We start from the raw sequence: 27,003 nt of genomic DNA, 5'->3' as shown, positions 1-27,003 counted from the left end.
TGACCCATGTCTGACATACCCGTGTTGGATGTGAATGGGCCTTCATCTGGTGGTCCATCTATCTCAATATGTTCCGCATTATAATAGGCAGTTCTTCATAGAACTGTTGATTGGCAGGCTTCAGCAGCTCCTTCTTGTAGTGTCTTAATTTGTTCTTCTTTTGTTTGCTACTCTAATTGACAGGAACGAATTTCTGCAGTTCATGCTGATGCCTCTTGGGGGTCTAATATCGGAGAGAGCTTGTCTCAGCGGCTCTTTCTTGACAAGAGCAGAAGGAGGACCATGTTGCTGAGGACATCTAGGTCAGATGTGACCGCTTATGCTACAATGATGGCAGGAGGGGACAAACCTGTGAGTGGGTAGTCTCTTATTTGGAGGGACATACTTTGACTTGGAATCTTTTTTCTACCCTTTTATTCTTCTTAAGAGCATCCTTCCAAGTCCTAGGTGAATTTAAATGAAAACAATTTGGTCTGATGTGTCCTACCATCCCACAATGATGACAAGTAGGTAAGCTTTTTGGTACAGTTGTCTTACCTCTGTCTCTATAGGAATTTTGAGAGTCTGGTACTGAGGGCTTCACAAACACAATTTTTGAAGTAGAAGCAATGCTGGAGGCATCAGTAGTAGCCACATACTCGAGACCAATCTTGTTAGATGAGCAATTTTGTCCGGTCATCATTTGGGCTAGCTTGTTGTCTGAGAACTTCTCCAACTGTAACTGCACTTCCATCAGTTTATCTTCCAAGTCTATGATCTTTTGAAGTAATGTGCCTTTTTCCATCTTTAGATTATTCAGCTCTTTCAAATTCTTCTGATTGGTCTCTTGCAAGACTCCATATGCCTCTTTCAGTTCGTCCCTTTCTTTATCGCTTCTCTTTGAGTAGTAGGATTGCGACCCCTCAAATTCTTCATGAGGTGCTACGAAGGCCAGATACTTTTGATCCTTATCTGAGGTCTCTTTTTCTTCAGATTTGCTGTCAATAGCATAATATGCCTTCCCCCTGGTATGTCTGAGATTCCTAGAATCCTCCCTCATGTGCCCAACGCCGGAGCATTCACAGCATCTAGGACCTATAGGATCCTTCTTCTCATCTTCTTCAGGCTTGGCTTCGCTTGGAGTTTCCCTCAGTCTTTTGATAAATTTATTAGTCTTCATTACTTTACTGATATTTTTGGTGAGCATGGCTATTTCATCTTCTTCTTCTGAGTCTTCATCAGGGGAGACTCTGCTTTTTGTCACCTTGAAGGTCATTCCCTTTGCTTTCTTGACTAGGGGTAGGGAATACTCATAAGTTTGAAAAGATTCCACCAACTCTTCAATCTTCATAGAATCTAGGCCCTTGCTTTCTTCAATGGCAGTCACCTTAATCTGGAAACGCTCTGGTGAAGACCTTAGAATCTTTCTGATGAGTTTTACATTAGAAACCCCCGAGACTCACCATCTAGTTTTTCAAGTTGTTGATCCTGGTGTAAAACTCACCGAATGTCTCATTATTCAACATCTTAATTTCTTCAAATCTAGAAATCAACATTTGGAGCTTGGCAGATTTAACAAGTTTGGTGCCATCATATGTTGTTTCAAAGATTTGCCATGAGTCTTTAGTAGAATCATAATTTGAAATTCTTGCGAATTCAGATGGAGAAAACTCTTGACATGGAGGGCTTTATCATTAGAAAGTCGTACTTTATTTTGACCAATAGATAGTTCAGTAGTTGTATTAATAGATTTTAAAAAGAAGCACATATGAGCTTTCCAATACCCATAATTCAAGCCATCAAAGGCAGGAATAGAATTAAGAGATTGAGACATTATGAAAAAAATAGAAGTAAAAAAGATCACATTCAAGAAATAAATCTTAACAGAGTGTACCAAGATTTGATACCAATTGAAAATAAATTATGACATATAAATTACCAAGTGTGTGTAATAGTGTGCAGCAAAATATCAAAGTGCGGAATTTAAAGAGACAGATATTTTATTGACCAAGTAGAAACTCAATTAAGAGAAAAACCACTCTAGGACAACCAAACCCAGGATTTCAACTATTCAGAAGACAAAGCTAGTATATAGAAAGTAACACTCACGTACCCCAATGGAGAGATCATCCCTATGACTCTAGCACGAACCCCATTGTGAATGCTTCCCAACCAAGTCTCCTACTTGAAGGGATCTTTAATGGAATCATTTACCTTAGGGCCAACTCCTAAGATAGACTTCACATAAACAAATCACCACACACCGGCAACAACTAGAGAGTTAGCAGATCTTCAATATCTCCCTAAACACCCTCTCTAAGCTACAAGGAGTTTACTATCGAATTCTGTACATAATACATGCCTAGAGCCCTCTTTATATAGGCTTTACAAATCCTATTTCAACATTGATTAGGAGTCCTACACCAACACAGATTCGGACTCTGGGCAAGTGTCCGGACGTTTCTCTTGGCCGTTCGGATGGTCAAGTTGTAGCATTTTTATTAGCTTTCCAATGACACCAATTTCATCTCAATCCGATATTTGAGCTTAAAGTTATGATCAAAATATTAGATGGTGTCTGAACAGCTTGACCGAGCGTCTGAACGGTCAATTGCAACCGCCTTCCAAAATAGCGCTGAAAGCTTCCACAACAAGGTCGCGTTCAGACGGTGTTACCATAGCATTCGGACGGTTGCACTTCTACTGCACGTAATTACCATAATAAGAACCTACATCCGGACGGTGTAACCCTGACGTCCGGACGGATGCAGTTGTATCCCATATACGTGTTTAAGAAGGAAATCCAATTTCTCCTTGAACTCTGAGTGGCGTCTAGACGGTATTGCGACGTCGTCCGAACGGATGCACTTGAACCCTGGAATCTTCTTGAACTCTGAAGAGCGTCCGGACGAGTTTTCATGTCGTCCGGACGGTTGTAACCATGAACTATTCGAAGCTTCTAGACATTGAAGGGGTCCAAACGGTATTACCACCTTGTTCGGACGTAAGTTACTGACTGATGAGCGTCCGGACGCCAAGAATGGGCCGTCGGCCGTCCGGACGGGAACTGGGAAACCGATATTTCTAACTTAAAAACTGCACAGAATCTTCCTTGAACATTATTCTCAAAAGAAGACTATGAAATAACCGGCATTCCTGATAATAACAGCAACATTACATAGCAGTGATTTTGTCAACAAAATGAAGCCAAGACAAAATACTAACACTTCGAGACCAAGAAAATTTAGGCAAGTTTGATGTTAAAGTGATGAAGGAATTTTCTTGGGATACTCCACTATCAGTTGTGCCTGCAGAGTGTTCAACAAGAGGACTAGGACAGTCATCGAATCAATCAATGTTGTGGTTGATGATGAAGACATTGGGTCACTTAGCAAAAGGGAGAAATCACAGCCTACAGACACATCCTTGGAGTCCTCTTGTCCTGTTACAGGTGTGGTCAAGCCTCCATCTTCACCTCAAGATGAGCAAGCCACTCTTCAAGTCACCTCTCCTCAAGAAGCTATGCCAACTGAAAATCCAGAAAGGGATTCTGTCTATTCTCAAGATGAAATTGATCCTGTTGATCCTCCCAAAGAACCATCCTCACGTTTCAAGCTGAATCATCCTCATAGGCAGCTTCTTGGAGACATCAATGAAGGTCTTCGACTGAGAAATAGTGTGGTAAATCAAGTCTCTTATAACTGTTATCTCTCTCAGTTTGAGCCCAAGAAAGTTAAAGAAGCTTTACAAGATGAAAGTTGGGTTGCTGCTATGCACGATGAATTACATCAGTTCACCAGAAAAAATGTACGGGCTCTCATTCCCAGACCTCCTGATCACAACATCATTGGCACAAAGTGGATATTCAAGAATAAATCCGATGAACATGGGACTGTTGTTTGGAACAAGGCTCAAGTAGATTTTGATGAAACTTTTGTTGTTATGGCTTGTCTAAAGTCCATCAGAATTTTGCTATCCATTGCATGTCATCTTGGATTCAAGCTCTATCAGATGGATGTCAAAAGTGCCTTCATGAATGGTATCCTTCAAGAAGAAGTTTATGTAGAATAGCCCAAGGGATTTCAAAATTCTCATCATCCTCAGCATGTTTACAAACTGAAAAAAGACTTTGTATGGTCTTATGCAAGCTCCTCGGTCATGGTATGAGTGTCTTACAACTTATCTTTTGGCACGAGGTTCTACAAGAGGTTATGCTGACCAAACTTTGTTCATTCGGAACCAAGGTGAGCACAAGCTTATTGTCCAGATTTATGTAGATGATATCATCTTTGGGGCCACGGTTGACTCTCAAGCTCATGAATTTTCTAAATAGATGAAGCAAGAATTTGAGATGAGCATGATTGGGGAGCTTAATTACTTTTTAGGTCTTCAAGTCAAACAATCCCTTGAAGGGATCTTTGTCTTTCAATCCAAGTATGCCAAAGACTTGGTGAAACGGTTTGGTTTAGATGGGAAAAGTCATGCTTGCACTCTTATGAGCACAAGTATCAAAATCAGTGTGGATCTCACAGGGAAAAGTGTGGACTCTTCTCTTTATCGGAGTCTGATTAGGAGTCTCTTGTAACTCACAGCAAGCATGCCTGATATTGCTTTTAGCATAGGTGTTTGTGCTCGCTTTCAGGCTAATCCCAAGGAATCCCATCTCACTACTGTCAAACGTATCCTCAGGTATGTAAATGACACTATCAATTATGGGCTTTGGTATTCTCAAGACCAAAATCTTGTACTTCCAGGTTATTCTGATGTTGATTGGGCTAGTAATTCGGATAATAGAAAAAGCACGTCAGACGGCTGCTTTTATGTTGGCACCAATCTAGTAGCATGGTTGAGTAGGAAATAGTCATCTATTTCTCTCTCCACTGCTGAAGCAGAATACATAGCTGTTGCACTCAATTGCTTTGGATGAAGCAACTTTTATTTGACTATGGTTTTGCACAGGATACCATGATTGTTCATTGCGATAATACAAGTGCTATCAATATTTTCAAGAATCTGGTTATGTACTCTCGCACCAAGCACATAGACATCCAACATCACTTTATTCGTCATCTAGTTAAGTCCCTGGTAGTATCTCTTTCCTTTGTAACCACTGATAACCAATTGGTTGATATTCTTACCAAACCTCTCAATGGTGGCAGGTTTGAATATCTTAAGAAAGCCATTGATGTTTGTGACATGTCCTAAACATGTCTTCTCACATACTAGGGTTAGATAGTAGTGTGATCTTCAGTCTTTTCCTCTAAAGCTTGTCTTTTTCTTTTTTCTTTTTTTCTTGTTATTTTATTTGGTACTTTTTAAAATATATATAAAGGGGGAAGGGGGGGGGGAGAGAGAGAGAGAGAGATGCAGTTTATTATTTGACAATTAATCAGATATCCCTTGTCTTTTTAATTGATATCTCAATCTTTGTGCTTTGATGAAATATTCTTACATATACTTAAGATGATCTTGTCTGATATCTGCTTAGTTTTTCTACTGCATCTGAAGCTTGATAGTTTATTCCTCTCATGCAATTGCTTTTTGTGCACTTTCAAAAGCTCCCTTAAGATATTTTTTTCTTTTTCTCTTTGGTTTTTACTCTGAATATTCCGTTGAGAGATTTTTTTTTGTAAGATAGTCAAATTGACTAACTCGCTAGTTAAACCTATAACCTAAAAATTCTGGCGTCCTCTCTAGGTTACAACACCAAGAATGAAAGCAATAAATTCTTAGAAAATATGGATATAGAAAGTCCACTGCTGAATATGCTGTGAAATTGTTCTTACACTTGTCCCTATAGAAAGAGTCAGTGATCAAATCATTACGAAAATAGACGATCACTAACGGACTAAGTAAAAGAAAAAGTGTTGTTACTTAGGGGGAGTGTATTAGATGATGGTGTCTAGGCCCTAGTGAAATAAGGCTTGACTTTTGACTTATCAAACTTGATATTCTTTTAGCAGAAAGTTCAGTGGATGTAAACCTTATCAGTGTCCTTTTTGCCTTGTTGGAAAAGCTTTCACACACTACATGCATAGCATGAGTTGAGTAAATTTTTCAGTTTCATATTTCTATAGAAAAATTTTGCTCATAAATTACTCAAATCTCATTTATATTTTTGGATGTTTTTGAGTTGCTATTTGACTATTTTCTCAAGTTTAAATACATGCATGTTTTGATTCTCTGTGTGATATAATAACTCTGTTAATCTTTCTTGTTTTCTTTTCAGAAAGATGTTGCAGAAAATTCTCTGGACGTTTATCATGTTTTCTGCAGTTATTTTTTTTTTGGGATATTTGTGACTTATATTTCTCTCGTTTAATTACTCTATTTACCCTTTGTCATTTTGTGACAAAAAGGGAGAGAATGTATATATATATATTTTAAATTTTTGGCGTATAATTGTTTTTGTCCAAATGGCCAAATTGGGAGTTTGTTGGTTTTTATTTATTGGTGAAATTCTGTCGACAAAAACGTTACAGAGTTCATACGCAATTCACAAAAAGTCCCTGTTTGGAAGGATGTTCGGACGCCGAAGGGAAGACTGCAGACAGAGAAGATTTTCCATGCAGATGTCCGGATGCTAGTTCAGTCTGTCCGGATGCTCTTTAGCAAAATATTCACTTACAGATACCTCTCTGGATGCGCGATGACATGTCCGGATGCTACCGCCTAGAAATCCGTTCCTGACTAGAATTAGGATTTTCAGAGCCTATTTAAAAAGGCTTCTAGGCAGTGTTATTGTAAGAATTCATGTAGAGAATTCCAGTGTGCTAAGAGAAGATTATTTAGGCATAAACAATCATATGTATATCACTTAGAGTTTTATTTATGTTGTAACTGTTCAACCATTGAAGTCTAACTAGAGATGAGCCCTAATTAAGGAAGTAAATTGAATAACTCTCTAGACGAGTTTGGGAGATAGGTAGATAAGTAGGTGCGTGTTAGAGTTCAAGAGAGTAACTACTACAAAGGGTTGTGAGTATGAACTTCTTATAACTAGCTATTTCTTCTAATAATTTATTTCCTAGGTTTGGTTGCCCCGAAGTGGTTTTTCTCTTTGATGCAAAGAGGTTCCACTTCGTAACCAAATATTTGTGTTATTTATCTTTACTGCTTTACATATTTGGTTATCTGTTTGGTTGCGGTTATTTAGGAGTCTAGACTTATTTTCAGTAACAAATTGAGTGTGAATATAATATTGAGAGCAATGGTTTATTTTTCTGGTTTTTATTGATTTCTCTCTCCCATTTCAGTTAAACTTTTGGAATAAGTGATGATTTAATACGAGCACTGTCTCCGTCAATTCACCCATCATTTCAATTAAATATTCCACGTGTTAGTCGGACCTCATCCTCCCTCCTATCAGCTTAAGCTTTTTGGCATAAGTGATTATTTAACAACGGTAGCACATTGAGAGAATATAGTATTGTGGCCAATGGTTTACTTTTTATTTTTATTTTTGGGTAAATACCGTACAAGTACTTGTGGTTAGCCAAAATGGAAAAATTGTCTCGGATTCAAAAAGAATTACAGGTGGCACCTGTCGTTAATAAAAAAACCCGCTTGGTACTTCCGTTTAATTCAGTCTATTTGCTTTTTTAGAGTCGTCAACGTAAATATTTTAAGCATGTTGGCATGGACGACCGTATAAAAAAAAAAAAAAAAAGGATGGAACCTAAACGGAAGTTCAAAGTGGGTTTTCTCATTAATGACAAAAAGCGTGTCATGTTGCCAATGCTTGTCTTCTCAAAAGAACAAAGGACAGAATGGTTTAGTCCTTGGGTTTCAACATCTCTCAAAGGACAATTAGTTTTTTAAGCTTTTTAGTCCCTCTTCAAAAATAAAAATAAAAATAAAAATAGAATAAACTCAAAGAAACCAAAAAAAGAAAAAGAAAAAAAAGAAAAAGAAAGAAGCCAAGTGGGCTATATACTCCATTTTTTAGTCCTTCTAATCATTTAGTCTCTCATAATTATTTGTCCGAATTTTTATCTGGTTAGGTCGGTTTTATAAGTAATCTCTCATAATCACCGGTTCAAATTCTCTCAAATTCGAACAAATAAGTTGAGAAAATTGAGTGCAAAAAGTCTTTCATTTATATTCAAAGCTTTAGCGTTTGTTTGTGGAAAATACAAGATCCAAGAATGCAATAGTCCAAGCAGGGGCGAACCTAGCTTTTAGAATTTGGGGGGGCCGAATTGAAAAGAAAAAAATTAAGGGGGGAAAAACTAAAAAATAACAAAATTAGGGGTATATATATATATTTTGGGGGGTGGGGGTGTGGGGGGAGGCCCCCCAGAGCCTCAAGTGGCTCCGCCCTGAGTTCGAGGACAAGCAAGATATGGAGTTCTTTGGGACAAGCAGGCCATTCACGTGATCCACCATTTTTGTATTCCAACTACGTACTTACTTTTAACGATTCTTTTTGCCTTGATTAGTCACCCTTACTATAATCAACTTAGAATGCATGCAATCCATCTCCCAAAAGAGAATGAGCACCAACAGCTTTTGTTCGCACGCGTCCCATCCGTCTCTTTGTCTTTTGATGACTTTTTTCACAAAGTCACCCTTACTAATCAAGTTAGAATGCATGTGATCCTTCTCCCAAAAGATAATCAGCACCAACAGCTTTTGTTCGCGCGCGTCTCATCCGTCTCCTTATCTTTTGATCACTTTCTTCATGAAGCGCTTGGACAAAATATTTGAACATCTTAATAACTTATTTTTCACACTTCTCTTTTTTGACTATTGAAGTTGTTTTCTTTGTGGTAAATACATTTTAGAGTTGGATGATTGAAAATTTCAAAGGAAATCATATATATATATATATATATAAGTTGATTTATATAAGTTGATTTCCAACTTAGAGTTGGTTTAGGATTGTGAAGTGTGGTCTGAACCCATAATTTTTATACACTGAACTGGTCTTTGAACCTATAAAATTTAAGACATTGATCAGGTCTTTTAAATAAAAAACCAGTAAATTTTTGTTTATTATGGGTTTCTTTCTCCCCCAAAACATTGAAAAATTATAACTAAAGAAAGGAGAGATTAGAATAAATAATCTATTAAAGTTTGTATTGAAAATATAGTAATTAAAATTAAAAAAAAAATATGTATTTTGATTAGTTAAAATAGTGACTACTACGTAAAATACTCTTATACAAACGGTGGCTCCCAAAAATAGTCTTTCACTATATCACGTGCCTGTTAGTGGCATAGAAAACATTACCCATAAACATATACGCATACACTACAAAAAAAATAATAATAATAAGTTTTACTGACGGGTCGTTAGTGACGTGTTAGAGGGTCTGACATGTCACTAACGGGTTGTGATGGGCCATTGGTGATGTGGGTACCACATCACTGATAAGACTGTCAGTAAACCCGAATAGTGATGTGGTAAAAGATGCCATGTCACCGAACTATGACGTGGCAATTTTCCCACGTCACTAGGGTCCAGTAACGTGGCAATCATGCCATGTCTCTAGATACGTCACAAACAATAATGACGTGGCAATATTGTTGGTGACGTGGTAGAATTGGCACGTCACTAGTTGTAGTGACATGTGTCAATTACCTCGTCACGAATGGCAATAAACATATGATTCATCATTTATATCAACAAGGCAACAAAACTTATTTTGTATTTCTAGTGACTAAGTACAATCGATATTCTAATAATGTAGATTATGTAATTACATTAACACTATATATTAAACCTTAACGTACACTACATACTATATATATAGTGTATATACGTAGGGTTAAGGTAATGTTAAATAATATGAAAATATATTATTATGTAAATTTTAATTATGTAGTGATGTCACTCAGAAATGATGTGGCATGTAAGGACGTCATAATTAATGACGTGCGGAGTAGCCACGTCACCAACTTATTAATGATGTGCCAAATTGGCATGTCACTCATTAGTGATGTGCCACACGTGCCGTCGTGGCACGTCACTACTTGGTGACGGGACATTTGTGCACGTCATTAATCTACGACCTACCAATGTGATAGGTCATAATTTAATGACATGTCAAACTGCCACGTCACCAACTAATTGACGTCTCAAATTGACACGTCATAAATTTATGACGTGTCATTTTGCTATGATGTGTCAATTTGAGACGCTAGTTAATTGGTGACGCGGCATTTGACACGCCATGAAATTATGACGTGGTTTTTTCACACGTCATTATTTAGTGACGTGTCATTTTTACACGTTACTTTTTAATGACGTGTTAAAATTTGCACGTCACTAATAAGTGACGTGTCAAATTTTTCACATCCTTGATAATTTAATTTTCAGTTAATTTATATATATATATATATATATATATATATATAAATGATATATAGTGATGTGCCAAAGTTGAGCCGTCACAAAATAGTGATGTATCAACTTTGCCACGTCACTACATTGTGACGTGGCACTGTTGACACGTCACAAAAATAGTGACGTGTCATTATTAGAGACGTTACTATTTATTAACGTGGCACAAATTGAATTACTGTAGCCACGTAAGAAATTTTTTTCTCTCTCTCTCAGCAGTGATAGGGGAAATTATTCGAAGTCACTTTCCCCGAGCCATTGGGAACCCTGGTGAAGAATGATCAAGATATGCTAATTCTTGTATACTAACTGGTATGTATTGGCCCTTGGGAACCCATGGGTTATTAAACAAGTTTATGAAACATTACTTAATGACTAATACTTTTATATGACCACGTCTTTTTGGAATCTACTTCTTCTTCGGTTGTTTCCTATTGTCCGTTCTCTTCTTTCGTTTACTGGACACAAGGTGTACACTGTAATATTTAACTATGTTTTCAAGACCCAGTAATAGAGATTATTGCAAAATTTCATTAGTTACGTGAGAAAAGAAAAGAGATGTTGGATAGAGGAAATGCATAATAATTGTTATGTATGTTCGATTTTAATTAAGAGTCTCCATATGACTTAAGTGTAATTTTAATTGTGTTCATATGAACTTTTGGACATTCTTTTCTTGTAAGAGTACTAGTAGCAGCTTTTTTAAATCTCATTTATTTATCTAAATGTAAAAAAAAAAAAAAAAAAAAGTATAAAAAAATCCATGTACGTAACACATTCCCTTTGTGTTTCCTAAGCCAAGGGAACCAAAAGTGCTACATTTGTTTCCCTTAACATTATTTTAATATAAACAAATCTTTTACTATCCTCTCTTTCCTATCTTTTTTCTCTAGCATTTATTTGAAATAATATTTAAATGTCTTTTTTTTCTTTTTTTTGTTCTCTTTGTCCCTAACATATATTTCAATTAATATTAAATGGTATAAGGAAAGCTATTATATATATATATATATATGAAGCCAAATTTAAATAGGAAAATAAAAAGTAGTTTGCTTCTTTAAATTTAATTAAGGAAAATTGCTGCTGCTACTTTAAATGAATTTTTTAAGGGTGAATTTTAATTACTTCCAATAATTTACTTAATATATATGTCATTCCTGTTGGAAGTTTGATAATCTGTCCCATATTTTGATAAGTCTTACCAAAAAAAAAAAAAAAAAAAATTTTTTTTTGACAAGTCATGTTTGGATAAGCATCATGTTCGTCAAAGCTCTTCAACATGTACGTTTTTCTGATACATAAATTATCTTTTTCATTTTCTTATTAACACCCTTCTCACCGTCGAATATGCTTCACATGATGACCACACGTCTTTACACAGGCGAGGGTGCCTCAGTTCGTGAAAAGGGAAGTGGATTATTATAAGTGTTTATTAGTACATGCCAGAATCTGCTTTGTCGGTTGGAGATAGTGGAGTTTGCTTTGTTTCTTCGAGAAGATAGGATCAACTATTTCTATGTTGTTTTCCTTTTCTAATGCTCGTATTAGACAAAACTTGATCCTGAATCTTTAATTTGGTATAATTCTATGCATGCAACTGAGAAGAAATCAACGAAAGAATAACAATATTTCAAATTCCAAATTTAGAAAATTATCGAGAAAAATCGATCCATTATGTCTTAGATATATGTACCCGGCCAATTCTATTAACTGGAATATACCTTCTTTTTATTTTTTTTGCAGAAGGTTTTATGAAAAGAAATAGTAGATACCATATTTTATCTCTAAAGTGTGTTAATGATCGTGTCCCCCTCAAACTATCAAAAAATTTCATTATAAAAAAATAAAAAACTATCAAAAAATCTCAATATCTCTCCTAAGACAAACAAAAAGACAAAAATAACCATAAAATTTTTTCAATAAGAAAAAAAATGTCCTTATAAATTTGATTTTTTTTTTTAAAAAAACAAAAAACAAAATTACAAAAAAAATGACTAAAAAAAATACAAAAATTAAAAATTAACGAGTAAATAAAAATAAAAAATCAACTGAAAATTATAAAAACATAATTTTTTATTTTTTTTTTGTATAACTTTTTGTTATTTAACTTATTTTAGATTTTTTTTTTAAAATAATTTTTAAGTTTTTTTTTAAATTTTTTTTTACTAATTTAATTAAGGGTACTTTAGTCATTAGGGGTGACAATGACATTTTCTGGTAGTTTAGGAAATGACATTGGAGTAATTCTAAAAGTCTTTCATGTATCACTCTAGTGTCCCTCCAAAAATGAGGTAACTTTTAAAATCACTATTTGATCAAAATTCAATAGTGATCAATTACAAGACCAATAATGATTTTAAAATTTATCTCATTTTCTAAGGGATACAAGGGTAACACAAGAGAGACTTCTACCATTACTCGGGATATTGACACAATTGATAGTTTGGGAGGACATTGACAATGAAGTGTGTTCGGTTTTTAATATTGGAAAATTCGATGTCAAAACTTATTTGTATTATTCAAGAAATGAAAGAGTCAAATAAAAAGAATATTAGAAAATATTAATCACGAAATGAAAGAGTAAAAAAACAAGAATATTGCAAAATATTAATCAAAAAAGGTAAGAGCCAAATAAGAAGAATATTGCAGAATATTAATCAAGAAAGGAAAAAACTTAACAAGGAGAGTATTGCAAAATATTTATCAAGAAAAGGAAAGAGCTGTGATTTGGAAAATATTCTGCGTAATATTTTGTTCCTAAAAAACCAAATTTCCTGCACAATTTCCAGATAGCCAAAAGCTGTGTCCAGACACAAGTTACAGAAAGTTTACTTTCTGATACATCACTACAAAAAAATTTGCAGTTCGCCACTTGCAAGTTGTCACGTGTATGGGGCCTATACACGTGGCAAACTGTTAGCCACGTGTAAATGGCCACGTGTGCGTGGCGTGGTAGATCCGGTTGTTGCGAAATGTACAATTTGCCATGTGTCCATGAAATCCACGTCACAACAATAGATTATGTACTAATAAACATGTTTGTTACTAACAAAACAAAATTACACAGAATATCTACAAATCTAAAGACCGTCCCTACGGATCACGAGCTCCCGTACCAGGTGTGTGCTCGCCAATGGGCGATTGCTGCGCAAGGGATGGTGTAGCGGGCGATGGTATCCCGACGGGGGAGTGCTAGCTCAGTTGTCGTCCAATAGGCGACAACGGACCAATCGTTGTCGCATTAACTACAAGATTAAGATACAACTAAAGAATTAACTAATGTAAATTAAGGGGTTTAAATATACAATATTTTGCACTCATTAGTAGCCAATAAAATAAACCAACAGACTCTACCTCTTTACTTATAAATAGGCTCATACCCAAATATTAACGACAGACTGATTATTTTTATGTATTGAGCATTCTTTTTTGTTAGAAGCTAATTTAGGCATCGGATCGAGACCCTGGGAATGGTCTCTTAATTTTAGTTATTTTCAGTTGTTAGTATAATTTTTGATGCGGTGTGAATGGTGCATTTTTCGATATTCTTCGTGCTCCCAAGAAGAATATTGCAAGACAAACGTAACAATTTTTCAGGTATAAGAAAAAAAGTAACAATGATTCACTTACTATTAGAAAAATAAAAGTGAAAATAGTTAAGAAAAGAAAAAAGTAACAATGATTCACTCACTATTAGAAAAAAAAACAAACGTAACAATTTTCATTTATAAGAAAAAAAGTAACAATGATTCACTTACAAACGGATTGTAAGTGAGATTTTTAAGCACTAACGCAAAGGCAAAAAAGCAGGAGCAACACAAAAGTGCTAGCTCACAAAAGAAGAAAATCGATCAAAGGAAACAATCACTCGCTTTTAGAAAAAGAAAAGTGAAAATAATAATAGATAAATAAAAAAAAAAGTAACAATGATTCGCTAAGAAAAAACATGTATATTAATGTTAGTATACTACATATATATATATATATATATATATATATATATATATATATATATATATATATATATATATATCACTAAACCCTAAAACCAAACCATAAACCCTAAATTACAAATCCCAAACCCTATATCGTAAAACTCAATATAGTTAGAATGCATATATACAAATATGCATGCATATAAGATGCAAATCTAACATAAGCAATATTTTTGGTTACTTAACATGTGGAATTTATACAACATTCATGCATGTATTTTACTATATGGCTAGTCATTTTGCACAACATGCAATATATTATTCAAAAACATAAATTTAAAAGGCAGATAAATCTAAAATATCAGTTCAAATTTCTTACATAGATGGAAGTACTGTGGTGGAAGGAATGTGGAGGAATATTGGTGGTGGCACCGGGATCTGAAACAGTAAATGGACATAAATTATTAGAATTTCAAAATTATTTATTTAATTTTTTTTTGAAGGGAAAAAATTATTTATTTTGTGCTAGTGTAAATGGGCATAAATAGTTTTTCAAAATTAGAATTTTAAGAGTGAACCTTCTTTAACTCGTACTACCAGAACCAAATTGACCGGAATTCATTTATAAAATTATTTTCAAAATTCGTTTTATAAAGTTAACATGTTAAAATATTGCCTAATCAAAATAAAAATACATATCCTAGAATATTGTTTTCAATGATAGTTGAATGGATTATATTCACCAACACAAAAGTGCCAGCTCACAAAAGAAGAAAATCGATCAAGGGAAACAATCATTCGCTTTTAGAAAAAGAAAAGTAAAATTAATAATAAATAAATTAAAAAAGAAAAAGAAAAAAGTGACAATGATTCGGTTAGGAAAAACAAACATAGCAATTTCATTTATAAGAAAAAAAGTAAGAAGAGTCAATGATTCACTTAATATCCATATTACACCTATTGGAACTTTGATAACATATTTGGATGAGCATCATGTTCGTCAAAGCTCTTCAACAAGGACGTTTTTCTGATGGGAGTTTTTAGGAATGATGAGGCAGTCAGAATTAACACTTTTTTTTTTTTTTTTTTTTTTTTTTTTTTTTTTATTTAAGTTATTATTGATTCAAAGCTTGATTTTTACTACTCTATCTTCAAAAATAATTTTAAATATTACGTGAAGGGATAGAAATGAAAAAAAGCCACATAATTATAAGTGATTAGTGCACGGCAAAATTTAATTATTTATTACAAGTAAATGGCAGACAAAAAAAAAAAAAAAAGTAACAATGATTCACTTTCAAATGGGCTTGTAACCCAAGCATTCTTCTATTAAATGTTGACTCATTCGAACATTCTTTGATCGAGTTTGCAAATCGGCTATTCTTACCTTCATTCTGAACCAAGTTTTTGAATACCAAATCAAGAACCAACTTAATCACTAAACTTAGACTTTGAACCAACCTAGTTTGGACACTAAATTTGTTAACATAAAACCTAACAAACTCCACATCCGACAATTATGTGACAAAACTCAACTTCACGTACAAGTCAAAGCAAAAACCCATAGAATTACAAACTAATCCTAAACTAGGACTAGCTTGAATTCAAAATTTAAACACTTGTCTTCTTTAAACATGCATACATATATAAACTTAAAAAAAACAGTAAAAAATAAATAGACTGTGAATAATTAAGACAAGGAAATAATCAACATAACTATCTGACTATCAAAATAAACTCAAACATGATTAAAAAAAACACACTAAAAATAGCTGCACTCCCCACTATAAAAAAAAGGGATCAATTCTTGACGGTTTTAAAGAAAAGAGTCAGGAATTAAAAAATTTATAAATGATTTTTTGAAAATCATTAGTAAAAACATAAATTACGATAGTTTCTTTTAAAACCGTCGTAAAATTTGTTGACGATTTGGACTAACTGTCTGTAAATGTAAATATGCACCAAACCGTCTGTAAATTCACTCAAACCGTCTCACTCCTTCATTCTCTTTTCTTTCCTCTTCTCGTCTCCTTTCTTTCTTCCTCTATCCTGATCTTTCTTTCCTTTCTCAAACACGCAGAGAGAAAGAGAGCAAAGAGGGAGATCGAGAGAGTGAAAGAGAGAGATCGAGTGAGAGAAAGAGACACAGAGAGAGAGATTCGTCGGGAGACTGATGGAACAGAGAGGGAAGAGCCGATGAACCCGGAGGACCTATGAGACCCGATCCTCCATGGGTCGTCGGCCAGAACCAATTTTCGATGATCTGAGACTGGTTTCCGATGACGAGGCAGATGATTTTCTGGGGAAAATCAATGGGAATTTCCGGTAGATTTCTCAAACAGAAACTCTCAAAATTTTGTAATTTGATTCAGTTTATTTAGCTTATTATCGATGAGAAATAACTGGGTGTTTGATTTTATTGTGTATTGACCGGATTGTGTGGTATGTTGGATTTGTTGTGAAGCTGATCCCCTGCTCTCCCCTGTTCTGGCCAGTGTGTGTGTGAGTCGACAATGGGTAATTTCAATTCTCTATACATTCCTTTTTGTTCTTCGTTTCAAAAAATTAGGGTTTGGTTTGTGAGTTATCTGATAAAATAATTTTTTGTTCTATCCTTGCAGACTGAGTAGGCATTTCTGAAACGCAGAGCAGTACGTAACTTTGATAGGTGAAGCAACGATGGTGTGGTTGTGACCTTGCAAAGACATCTCTGAACCTTGCAAAGATGAAGCTGAACCGAAGCCAGAGATTAGGCGTGAACAAGGACGAAAAGAAGAACCTAGAAGCTATGATGTGGCATGTGGACGGTTTGGATAAAAAAAAAATTAGTTAATTATTAATTACCAAGAAGAATCGCCGGACAAAAACTCACACATGGATAAAAAAAAAAAAAAGGGATAGGGAATACAATTTAGCTCTTCAAACTATCGGTCATTTTTTGGATAGTTCTCCGAACTACTAAGGCTTAGACTCTGGCTTTCAAATTACCAAAACCTTTGAAAATATCTAATTTTGACGAAATATGTCAACAATACCCTGCCACGTATCATTTTTTAGTTAAAAATTAAAAAATTAAAAAATTAAAAAAATTGGGCTATAAAATCGATCATCATGTCATTACAAACGGAAGGTAATCGGAGAGGTGTCACGAATTCTTGACGGTTTTGCCCAAACCGTCACGAATTCCTGACGGTTTTGCCTAAACCATCTGGAATTAAATTTCTTGATGCTAGATTCTAGACGGCTTCCGTCCAAAATAAATTGTCAGGAATTGATTCCTGACAGTCTTACAGGAAGTTTTGGACCGTTCAAAACCATCCAGAGAAACGTCAATTTTTGTAGTGCCCCCTAAATATTTAAAACATTGACTAAATTAAACACATTCTACTAAAAAACCCCCTTAAAATTGTTAACCACTTTTCGTAAGTTAATGCCTTAAATATTGTATCTCATAACCAAGTCGGTTCAAAACCTAATTAAGTGTTTCTATAACATTACGTATTTAGAAATATTATTCTCTAATACCTTATAGTTATTTCAGGCAGCGCCTTATATCTTAAAAAAAAAAAAAAAAAAAAAAAAAAAAAAAAAAAATCAATCGCCTTAGATCACTTTACTTAATACTCTATCTTTAAGTTGGCAACCATTCGAACCAAGATTTTTCAGCTCAGAGAGTGTTCCTAGCTTAAAGAGCAACTAGCAGATTTGAAGAACTGAAAGTCCAACTCAAAGACACCAACATGATAAAAGTACGTACAAGATTAACTACTTAATTGTTCTTTTCTTTTTCAGTCCGTAAATCATAATTAATCTTGTACTTTTCTCATGGTGGTTCTTATTTACTATTTTACAAATTTGACAGAGGAAAGTTTATGAAAAAAGAAAATAGAAAAAAAAGAAAAGAAAGGTATCAATAAATTTGTTGTTCATGGGTGATGGCTTAGTGCATGCAATGCGATTGTCCTGCTAAACTTGGCTCGCAAATCATGATAAAAATAATCAACTACAATTACTAGTTGTACGTCTCTATCGCTCTATCACTTTGTTGTGTAAGTTCCAGGACGGAAACTTTTTAGGCAATTAGGCATGCATTATGATCATGAGCAAGAAAAAAGCAAAAGTTACAAAATGCATTTTACTCTTAGAACGATTCCTCTCTCTCTCTCTCTCTCTCTCTGATATAGACTTCTAGGGATTAGACGCTATGCTTTCTCTGACCAATCCAATGTTAAAGTATTGATTAAATGATTGAATTTACCTCTTTTTATCAGCTTAAACTTTTGTGATAAGTGATGATTTAATATGATATCAGAGCAGAGGACTTAAGTTCGAACTCTGTCTCATTCATTTACCTCTCATTTTAATTAAATATTCAATGTGTTAGGTCTCACCTATTAAAAGGGAGTTTGAGCCCACACGTGAGGAAGAGTGTTAAAGTATTAATTAAATAATTGAATTTACCTATTTGTATGATCAGCTTCAACTTTTGAGATAAGTGATGATTTAACATGCAAAAGTGGGGTATCCAGCTTTTGCGCTTGCCTTCGCTATGTTTTTGTCCCTCCAATGATTAAAATATTGCTTTTCCAGCCATTGAGAGAGAACTTCAAAGCAGAGAGTTCCTATAAATGCATGTACTTGAACTTCTTTCTGCTTATAGACAGTACAACAACCTCCCCAGATGAGTGACTCTTTCTTTCAAACAACCTCTCATTAATTGCTTTGGTTTTCTTTGTAAATTAGCGAAGATACTTTACCTGGTAAGGAACATGGATGTCCTTCTTGTCCAATTAAAGTGCAAATTTATTTATGTTTCTAATCTTCTTTGTGTGGCCGGTGTTTACTTGGGCTGACCTTTTCCTGCAACCGTTTGAGCATAATCCAATTATTATTAGGGCTACAAGAATTCTTTTATATATTCTTACCTTTGTATTAGTATTTTGTTTCATTTTCTAACACTAACGAAGCATCATACCTTTTTTTCCTTCTTTCCGAATTCGTAAATCAAAATCTTGGGTACTTTTGTCACGGTGGTTCTTATTTACTAGAACACTGGAAATAATGAGCAAGAAAAATGAACTCTCTCTTGAATCTTTCCTCTCTCTCTATCTCTCTCTCTCTCTCTCTCTCTAATTCTTTAACTTGTATCTAAAAATGTTCATATGTCAATTTTCTATGATCAGTACTTTTATTTTTATAAAACCATGCAGAAAATTAGAAAAATGGAAGACATAGAAATGGTAGAATTGGGGCAGACACGTGGAGAGGACCCGAGCAGTGAATTTAATGGGAGTAAGTGCCTCTCGATCTCTTTCTCTCTGGTCATATGCAGTCACATAACAGGTGACCGAGTTTAATTAATTTCGATTTATCTTTGAGAAAAGTGTCGCGAATGCGTTTATTATATATACCTTGTTATCCGTTCCATTACATCTTGCAAAAGCTCCAATGTGAATGTTCTGTTAAGCACCTTCTGCATATATTATGATTTATGTTAGGCCAAAATGTTCTTTTAAGCAACTTCTATAGGCCAAACAATAATAACAAAGTTTAAAAATTCTGCATTTAGATTATTTATATTTTAATTTTTTTCAATATCCCCCATTTATTAAGATTTAACAAAAAATACTAATAGATAACGTGAAAATTACCAAAAAAATTCTTGCCCACTTAGCCATGCATGGTTCAACAGACCCAGAAACTAGGCTTGGCCATGAGTTATAATTTTATAAAATTTACAATGGGAGAGAAGGTCCAACATTGTCCAAGACCATGAAACTCTAATTATCAGAGCGGGTTCTTTGGACGATGATGAGTCTTTCCTTTCTGATGTTGAACACGTGTTTGGCCAAAGTTACCACATGTGAGGAGGCGTGTTAAAGTGTCTCACGTCACTAAAAGATACATGACCTGTGCACTTTATAAGCGATGGACACCATTCCTCTCTCAAAATACACGTGTTTGGACATTAGTGTCATACGTGAGGGGGCGTGTTAAGTGTTCACTTACTCTTAAGGCGTATTTTGAGAGTGTCAATAGCTCCATGGACTCTTCACATGGCGTCAGAACCATATGTTTTTTGTGATGATAGGCATTTCCCTCTCGTTGTTGCATGTCCACGTATTTGGCCATTAGTTGCCACACGTGAGGAGACGTGTTAAAGTGTCCTACATCACTAAGATTTTCTTCACTTGGACACTTTATAAGTTATGGTATCCCTTCCTCTCTCAATGCGTCTTTTGAGAGTGTTAATGGGTCAAATGACTTTTCACATAAATATCATTTCATATTTGATTATCTGATTTAACTCTGAACTTTAACGGGAATGAGATATTGTAAAAAATTGAAAGTTTGATATACTAAATGGATAGAGAGTTTTGAAGAATAAGAAGAAAGACAATTTCAGTGCTGCATATACGTAAGGTCATAAGATAAATTAGTTCTCGCAACATCTTAGCTAGCATGCATCCAAGTGTCATGATTTTTTTACCAAAAGTTGTAATTAATACGTTTGTTTGTATTTTTTTTTTTTCTCCCCCGAAAGAACAAAATTTTCCAGGGGAAAGAACACTAGATAATTACCGTTTTGTGTGTCGTGACCTCCTTAAAGCTGCCTTAGAAGGTGATTGGCCGGCTGCTGAGCGTTTTCTTGAAGAATCCAGAGGGCTTGACTATGTTCGAACTCCCATAACGAACTATAAAGGGACAGTACTTCACGTTGCCGTGAATGCACAACGCACCACTTTTGTAGAAGAATTGTTGAAATGGATGAAGGCTACTCCGGAGGACTTGGAATTGCAAACAACAGGTGGATATACGGCCCTTCACTATGCTGCTCAATCAGGAATCGTCAGAATTGCTGAGCAGCTGGTGGAAATCAACGATAGACTGCTAGTGATGCCAGATTATTCAAAAGACCGAGAGACGCCACTCAACGTTGCAGCATTTCAAGGACATGCAAACATGATCTCATATCTATTATCTCAGACTCCTCTTGATCGGTTAACTTCTGATAACAGCACTAACCTCCTTCTTTGGACCATTCGAAATGATTTGTATGGTAATTAAGTCCTACATTTGGCTATAACTTTCTTTGATGAATTTAAGGTAGTTAGACAAGTTGGATGGAGTTACCACTTCGATCTCTTGCAATATTAATTAGCGACCACGCATCTTATAAGCATTTCTTAACCAACCTTTTGACAGTGGTCAAATTAATTTGTCGTTTTTTATGGACAGATATAGCGTTAAAAATTCTGGAAGAGCATCCAAACATGGCAACTGCTGCCGGCACTGAATCCGGGTGGCGCACTGAAACCTGTACGAAAGCGTTGAAACTGTTGGCCAGGAAACCTTTTCCAATTGGCAGCGAAAGTGATCAGCTACCATTCTGGAAAACTCTCTTAAAGAACTCCAGTTAGTTTGCCTCCTACCCAAACTCAGATCTCTTAAGTAGTTCTTTTATTACATTAATCACGTACAACTTGATGACAATTTTATTCAAATTACATTGCCATGGGAAAATGCTATTTTCTTTTATTTCATCAAATCTTTAGATGATATCTACTTCTCAACTAAGGAAAATTCTATAAGTTATTTTTTATTTTATGTCTCCATCTATTGTAACAATTGCGGTTTTTGTTTTTTTTACACAAATTTATTACAAACCGATTTATAAGAAATTTCATACAAATAATATCTAAGATTGACATGTGTCTCTTGATATGTAAGAAACACATGTTTTAATAGCATGTGCTTTTCACATTCTTAAAGAACACATGTCACTTTTATATGTGGGTTGTAGAAAATTTTCTACAAACCGATTTGTAAAAAATTTATAGTCTTTTTTCTATTTTTGCAAAAGCTATCATTTATTTTTTGAAAATGTTTTTGGTTTCATTCTTTTGTCCAACTCCATACAAGATATGCACAAATTCATAGATTTATCAATATATATATATATATATATATATATATATATATATATATAAAAGAGAATGACACTAAACACATTTTTTTTTATTTTTACTTGAATTCAAAAGATAGTAGAGATTTGAAGTGCCTGGGTTATCAAAAAGACATAACATATCTTAAGAAGCCAATAATTAGACACAACTAGCTAGCCGCATTTAATGCTTTCGTTATCTTTGCATTATTATTTCATAAAGCTTTCAATATAATTTCTTATTATGGATATTGGTAAAATAACTATATAGATTTAAGATTTCTTTATTACCGAACCATGTCTATTTTCTGAATTATAGATTCTTTTTTCAACAATAGGGTTCAAAGGGATCTATGACAAAGCTTTGATGAAGACTAATGCCCATCGATTAGTTGACGAACTTTGGAAAAAGGTTATAATTCAAAAGCCACAGTTCTCATCAGAATTGATTCTCTCTCACAGTACTTTACTTTTTGAAGCTGCAGAAGTTGGAAATGTTGAATTTATAATTATAATTGCACGCTCTTATCCTGAGCTTTTATGGCAACTAGATGAAAACGAAATGAGTATTTTTCACTTTGCCATTAAACATCGGCACGAGAATGTGTTCAATCTAATATATGAGATGGGTGCTAACAAGGATAGCCTTACAACCTATTTGAACTCAAAAACTGATGATAACATGCTGCATTTAGCTGGAGAATTGCCTCATTCAGATCGAGTAAATATCGTATCAGGAGCAGCCCTCCAAATGCAACGAGAGTTGTTGTGGTTTAAGGTAATTGATAATATTATTTATTTATTTTTTTTCTTCTCTTTGCATATATATTAATGGTTCAACTATTACATGGCAATTTATATGTGGCCAACTGTAGGAGATAGAAAAGATTGTGCCAAAGTCATTTGTGAATGAGAAGAATAAAGGCAACGAAACACCTAAGGAAATATTTATAAAGACACATGCAAATTTGCAGAAAAATGGTGAAAAGTGGATGAAGGTCACAGCAAACTATTGCATGCTCGTGGCAACATTGATTGCCACTGTGATATTTGCTGCAGCCTTTACTGTACCAGGTGGCAGCGATGAAAAAACAGGCATTCCTAATTTTTTGAGAAGAACTTGGTTTAAGGTATTTTTCATATCAGATGCGATAGCATTGTGTTCATCTTCGACCTCAATAGTAATTTTCTTGTCAATTCTCACGTCACGTTACACAGAAGAGGATTTCTTAGTGTCATTACCTTCAAAGTTGGTGTTTGGACTTGTCACACTCTTCATCTCCATGATGGGCATGATGGTAGCCTTTATCGCAACTTACATTTTGGTGTATACAAGCGCAAGTGCACAGATTCGGGCTGCAGTTGTAATCACTTTGGCTATCCCCCCAATTGCCTTCTTTCTTCAGCTACATCTTAAACTTTGGGTTGATACACTCTTCTCAACATGCACGTCTAGATTTCTTTTTCAGCCAAAAAACCACAGACTTTTCTAATAGAAGATGCCGACTGGGGAATTGATCAACAAAAAATATGAAGTTCAAGGCAAACGAAAAGGAAGGAAATTTGTTGGAGGTTCACGGGTTGTTGAACAAGGGATCGAGGTCAAGGAAAGAATTGATCTAAGGGCACCTTCAAGTTTTCGACTGAGAATTTAGATCTAATTTGTGTTTGGAATTTGCCTAAAAAAAATCTGGTTTGATGAAGTTCTTCCAGATTTTGTTTGTTGGGGTTAGTTGTTGGTTTCGCTACTGATATGTTGCTGTATTGTGGTGTTTTCTCCCTGTTTGGGTGGATGTTGTTCCAGTTTTTACTAGAGTGTAAGTGCTGGTTGTGTTTGGTTATAAAGTTTTCATTCATCCAAAAAAAGAAAAAAGGAATTGATCGCAAATAAAGACTTTGGATTGATGTCGGCTTAACTATTCCATCAAGATTTATTGTGGTTTATACATACTAGCCTATAACTTGCACTATGCGTGAGTTTTTCATTATAATTTAATTTTAAAAATATTTTTGCGAAAACGTTTTGGAAAATAATAGCAAAAAATATAAATAATAATTAAAAGGAAGAAGAAAGAAAATAAAGGTTATAGGTAAATTCATTAAATTCAAACAACTGTTGATTTATGCCATATTGGGACTGTAACGACCCACCCTCAATGACACAATATTATCCGCTTTTGGCTCCCCAAACCAGACTTCCCAGGAGGTCTCTCATTCTGGGATTGCTCTCGCAGAAGCACGCTTAACTGCGGAGTTCTGATAGGTTTATCGCCATCACGGCTTTAAAACGCGTTGTGTCATAAATGGTGCATTTATACATATAAGCACATCCTCATTCCCAGGCGATGTGGGACATCACAATCACCCCCTCTTTGGACCCAGCGCCCCCGCTGGCGTCCCTCATTGGGCTTGTGCACGCTCCCACCATCTCAGGCTGGGCAATGGCTCTGATACCATTTGTAACGACCCACCCTCAATGACACAATATTATCCGCTTTTGGCTCCCCAAACCAGACTTCCAAGAGGTCACCCTTCCTGGGATTGCTCTCGTAGAAGCACACTTAACTGCGGAATTCTGATAGGTTTATCGCCATCACGGCTTTAAAACGCGTTGTGTCATAAATGGTGCATTTATACATATAAGCACATCCTCATTCCCAGGCGATGTGGGACGTCACAATTTTGTAACGACCCACCCCCAATGACACAATGTTGTCCGCTTTTGGCTCCCCGTACCAGACTTCCCAGGAGGTCACCCATCCTGGGATTGCTCTCGCAGCAGCTCGCTTAACTGCGGAGTTCTGATAGGTTCATTGCCATCACGGCTTTAAAATGCGTTGTTTCATAAAGAGTGCATTTATACATATAAGCACATCATCATTCCCAGGCGATGTGGGACGTCACAGGGACAATTGGGTGGACCGAATTAAACCAACATTAAAAAACAAAAGCCAATCATACGACTAGTAACACATTTACCCACCATAAAACCATTTTATATATTAAATTTTATTTCTTTTTTAACATACTTTTTATTAACTATTGTTAGGGAATTTTTTGCATAGCTAGCTATTGAAGGTATATACCAAGTATGAAGCTATTGAAATGTTTTGGCCTATTTAAAAATTTTAGCCACCCTTAAACCATTTAAAATTTAAATTTTGGTTATTGGGGACGTACTATTATTGCTTATAGTGCATTATTAAACAATTATTATTTCTTATTATTATTATTTTAAGTACTAATGCCTATTATTGCATGTTATTGAAATATTTTGACTTAAGAAAGTTCTTTTAGCTTCCAGCTAATTAACAATTCATTTTTCAATTCTCACACTTCGTTTCAATAACTACGTATGGGTGTGTTCGGTAAAGGTTATTGAGAGGTTTTTTTTTTTTTTAATAGTAATAAAAAGTGACTGATGTGATATAAAGTAAAAAAAAAGTTTATATAGAATTTTTTGTATGGAAAGGTAAAAAAGTTTTTGTTTCGTAGTGGGTTTTTTTTAATAGAAAATTAGGGGTGAGGAGGAGGGGTTTGCCAAAGCCCTACATTATAATTTAATCTCAAAAATCTTTTTGCAAAAATTTCTTAGAAAAGAATATAAAAAGAATATAAATAATATTAATGAAAAAACAAAGCAAGAAAAAGGTTATAAAGGAGTTCATTAAATTCAAACAATTCTTGATTGATTTATGCCAAATGCTACTTGTTACAGATTTAGCTACCCTAAACTATTTTATATATTAAATATTGGTAATAGCAAAAAAATATAATTTTTTTTTTTTAGAAAAAAAAAAAGAGAGAGAAAGAAAAAGACGAACTCATCTTGGCAAAGGAGAGTGAGAGGAGACAGAGTGGGAGAGGAGAGAAATTGGTAGGGATTTGCTGACATGCCAACTTGGTGAATTGTGTCCAGGGCCTAGGAATGTAATATTCGCAAAATATCTCAATAAGCTCCTCTCGAAGCTTTCTTTAATAATTTGAATTCTTTCTTCTTCTTTTTTTTTTATCTTTTTTTTTTTTAAAAAAAAAAATTAAGTCTTTACGATGCCCAAGTAGCTTTGGGAAGTTTAGGTTAATATTCTAAATAATGATTTTTATATTCATTATTCTTAAAAAAATTATAATAACTTCGTTGTAATGCTCGAATAATATTAGAAATATTAGATAAATATTTTATGTCGTATTAATGCTTGTGTAGAAATACGTGGAAATGCTATGTAGTTATCACAATGCCCAAGTTAAATTATGACATTTCAAGTATAGCCACCATAATGCCTAGGTGACATTATGACATTCCAAGTACAGCTATATACTCAACTCTCATCTCGCATCCAACTTTACGAAGAATTCACGTCTAATGAGTCCTTTCTCTAGGGTTTCCTCTCAACGGCAACCTTAGAGGTGAGAGTTTATGAGTCTCTTGTCGCCCTTTTCAAGGCGGCTGGGAGTTTCTAGTCTCTTTCTCTATAGCAGTTTTTTTCTTTGTCAAAGAAAGGATGGAGTTGACAGAAAATCTTGGTAGGAGTATGAAACTCATGGAAGGAGAGAAACTGGGAACCACAATTATGGCGGATGACACAATGGATCTACAGATGAAAATTAGCAGATGACTCATTGGTCGGCTCATGTCCGAATGGAGGATTCAAAAAGAAGCTTTCCAGGCGATGATGAATACTCGATTATGGAGGACGTTGGATGCTATGGATTTTAAAATTAAAATTTTACTCCTAATTTTTTTTTATTTTATCAGATTCCCCCCCCCCCCCCCCCCCCCATTTTTTTTTTCAATC

The 27,003-nt window shown here is 34.7% G+C and overlaps 1 protein-coding gene across 1 annotated transcript; it reads left to right on the top strand.

Moving 5' to 3' along the window:
• The first annotated feature begins 18,920 nt into the window (after positions 1-18,920).
• Positions 18,921-24,116, top strand: LOC133869587 (ankyrin repeat-containing protein ITN1-like). Its single transcript, XM_062306622.1, has 6 exons — positions 18,921-19,022; positions 19,473-19,554; positions 20,807-21,322; positions 21,502-21,678; positions 22,546-22,985; positions 23,083-24,116. Exons 2-6 carry the CDS (start codon positions 19,485-19,487, stop codon positions 23,698-23,700), a joined length of 1,821 nt encoding a protein of 606 aa, XP_062162606.1. The 5' UTR covers positions 18,921-19,022; positions 19,473-19,484; the 3' UTR covers positions 23,701-24,116.
• Positions 24,117-27,003: the final 2,887 nt, after the last annotated feature.

Source organism: Alnus glutinosa, chromosome 5, assembly GCF_958979055.1.
Source record: "Alnus glutinosa chromosome 5, dhAlnGlut1.1, whole genome shotgun sequence".
NCBI classification, from domain to species: Eukaryota; Viridiplantae; Streptophyta; class Magnoliopsida; order Fagales; family Betulaceae; genus Alnus; species Alnus glutinosa.
The sequence above is the reverse complement of the archived record's forward strand: the minus strand, read 5'-3'. Positions and strand labels throughout refer to the sequence as shown.

What these genes read in the sequence shown, in the direction of transcription:
- LOC133869587 (XM_062306622.1), top strand. Translation starts at nt 19,485, where the DNA reads ATGGAAGACATAGAAATGGTAGAATTGGGGCAGACACGTGGAGAGGAC. An exon ending in GAGCAGTGAATTTAATGGGA is followed by an intron (nt 19,555 to 20,806) that starts GTAAGTGCCTCT and finishes CTCCCCCGAAAG; the next exon opens with AACAAAATTTTCCAGGGGAA. An exon ending in AACTCTCTTAAAGAACTCCA is followed by an intron (nt 21,679 to 22,545) that starts GTTAGTTTGCCT and finishes TTTCAACAATAG; the next exon opens with GGTTCAAAGGGATCTATGAC.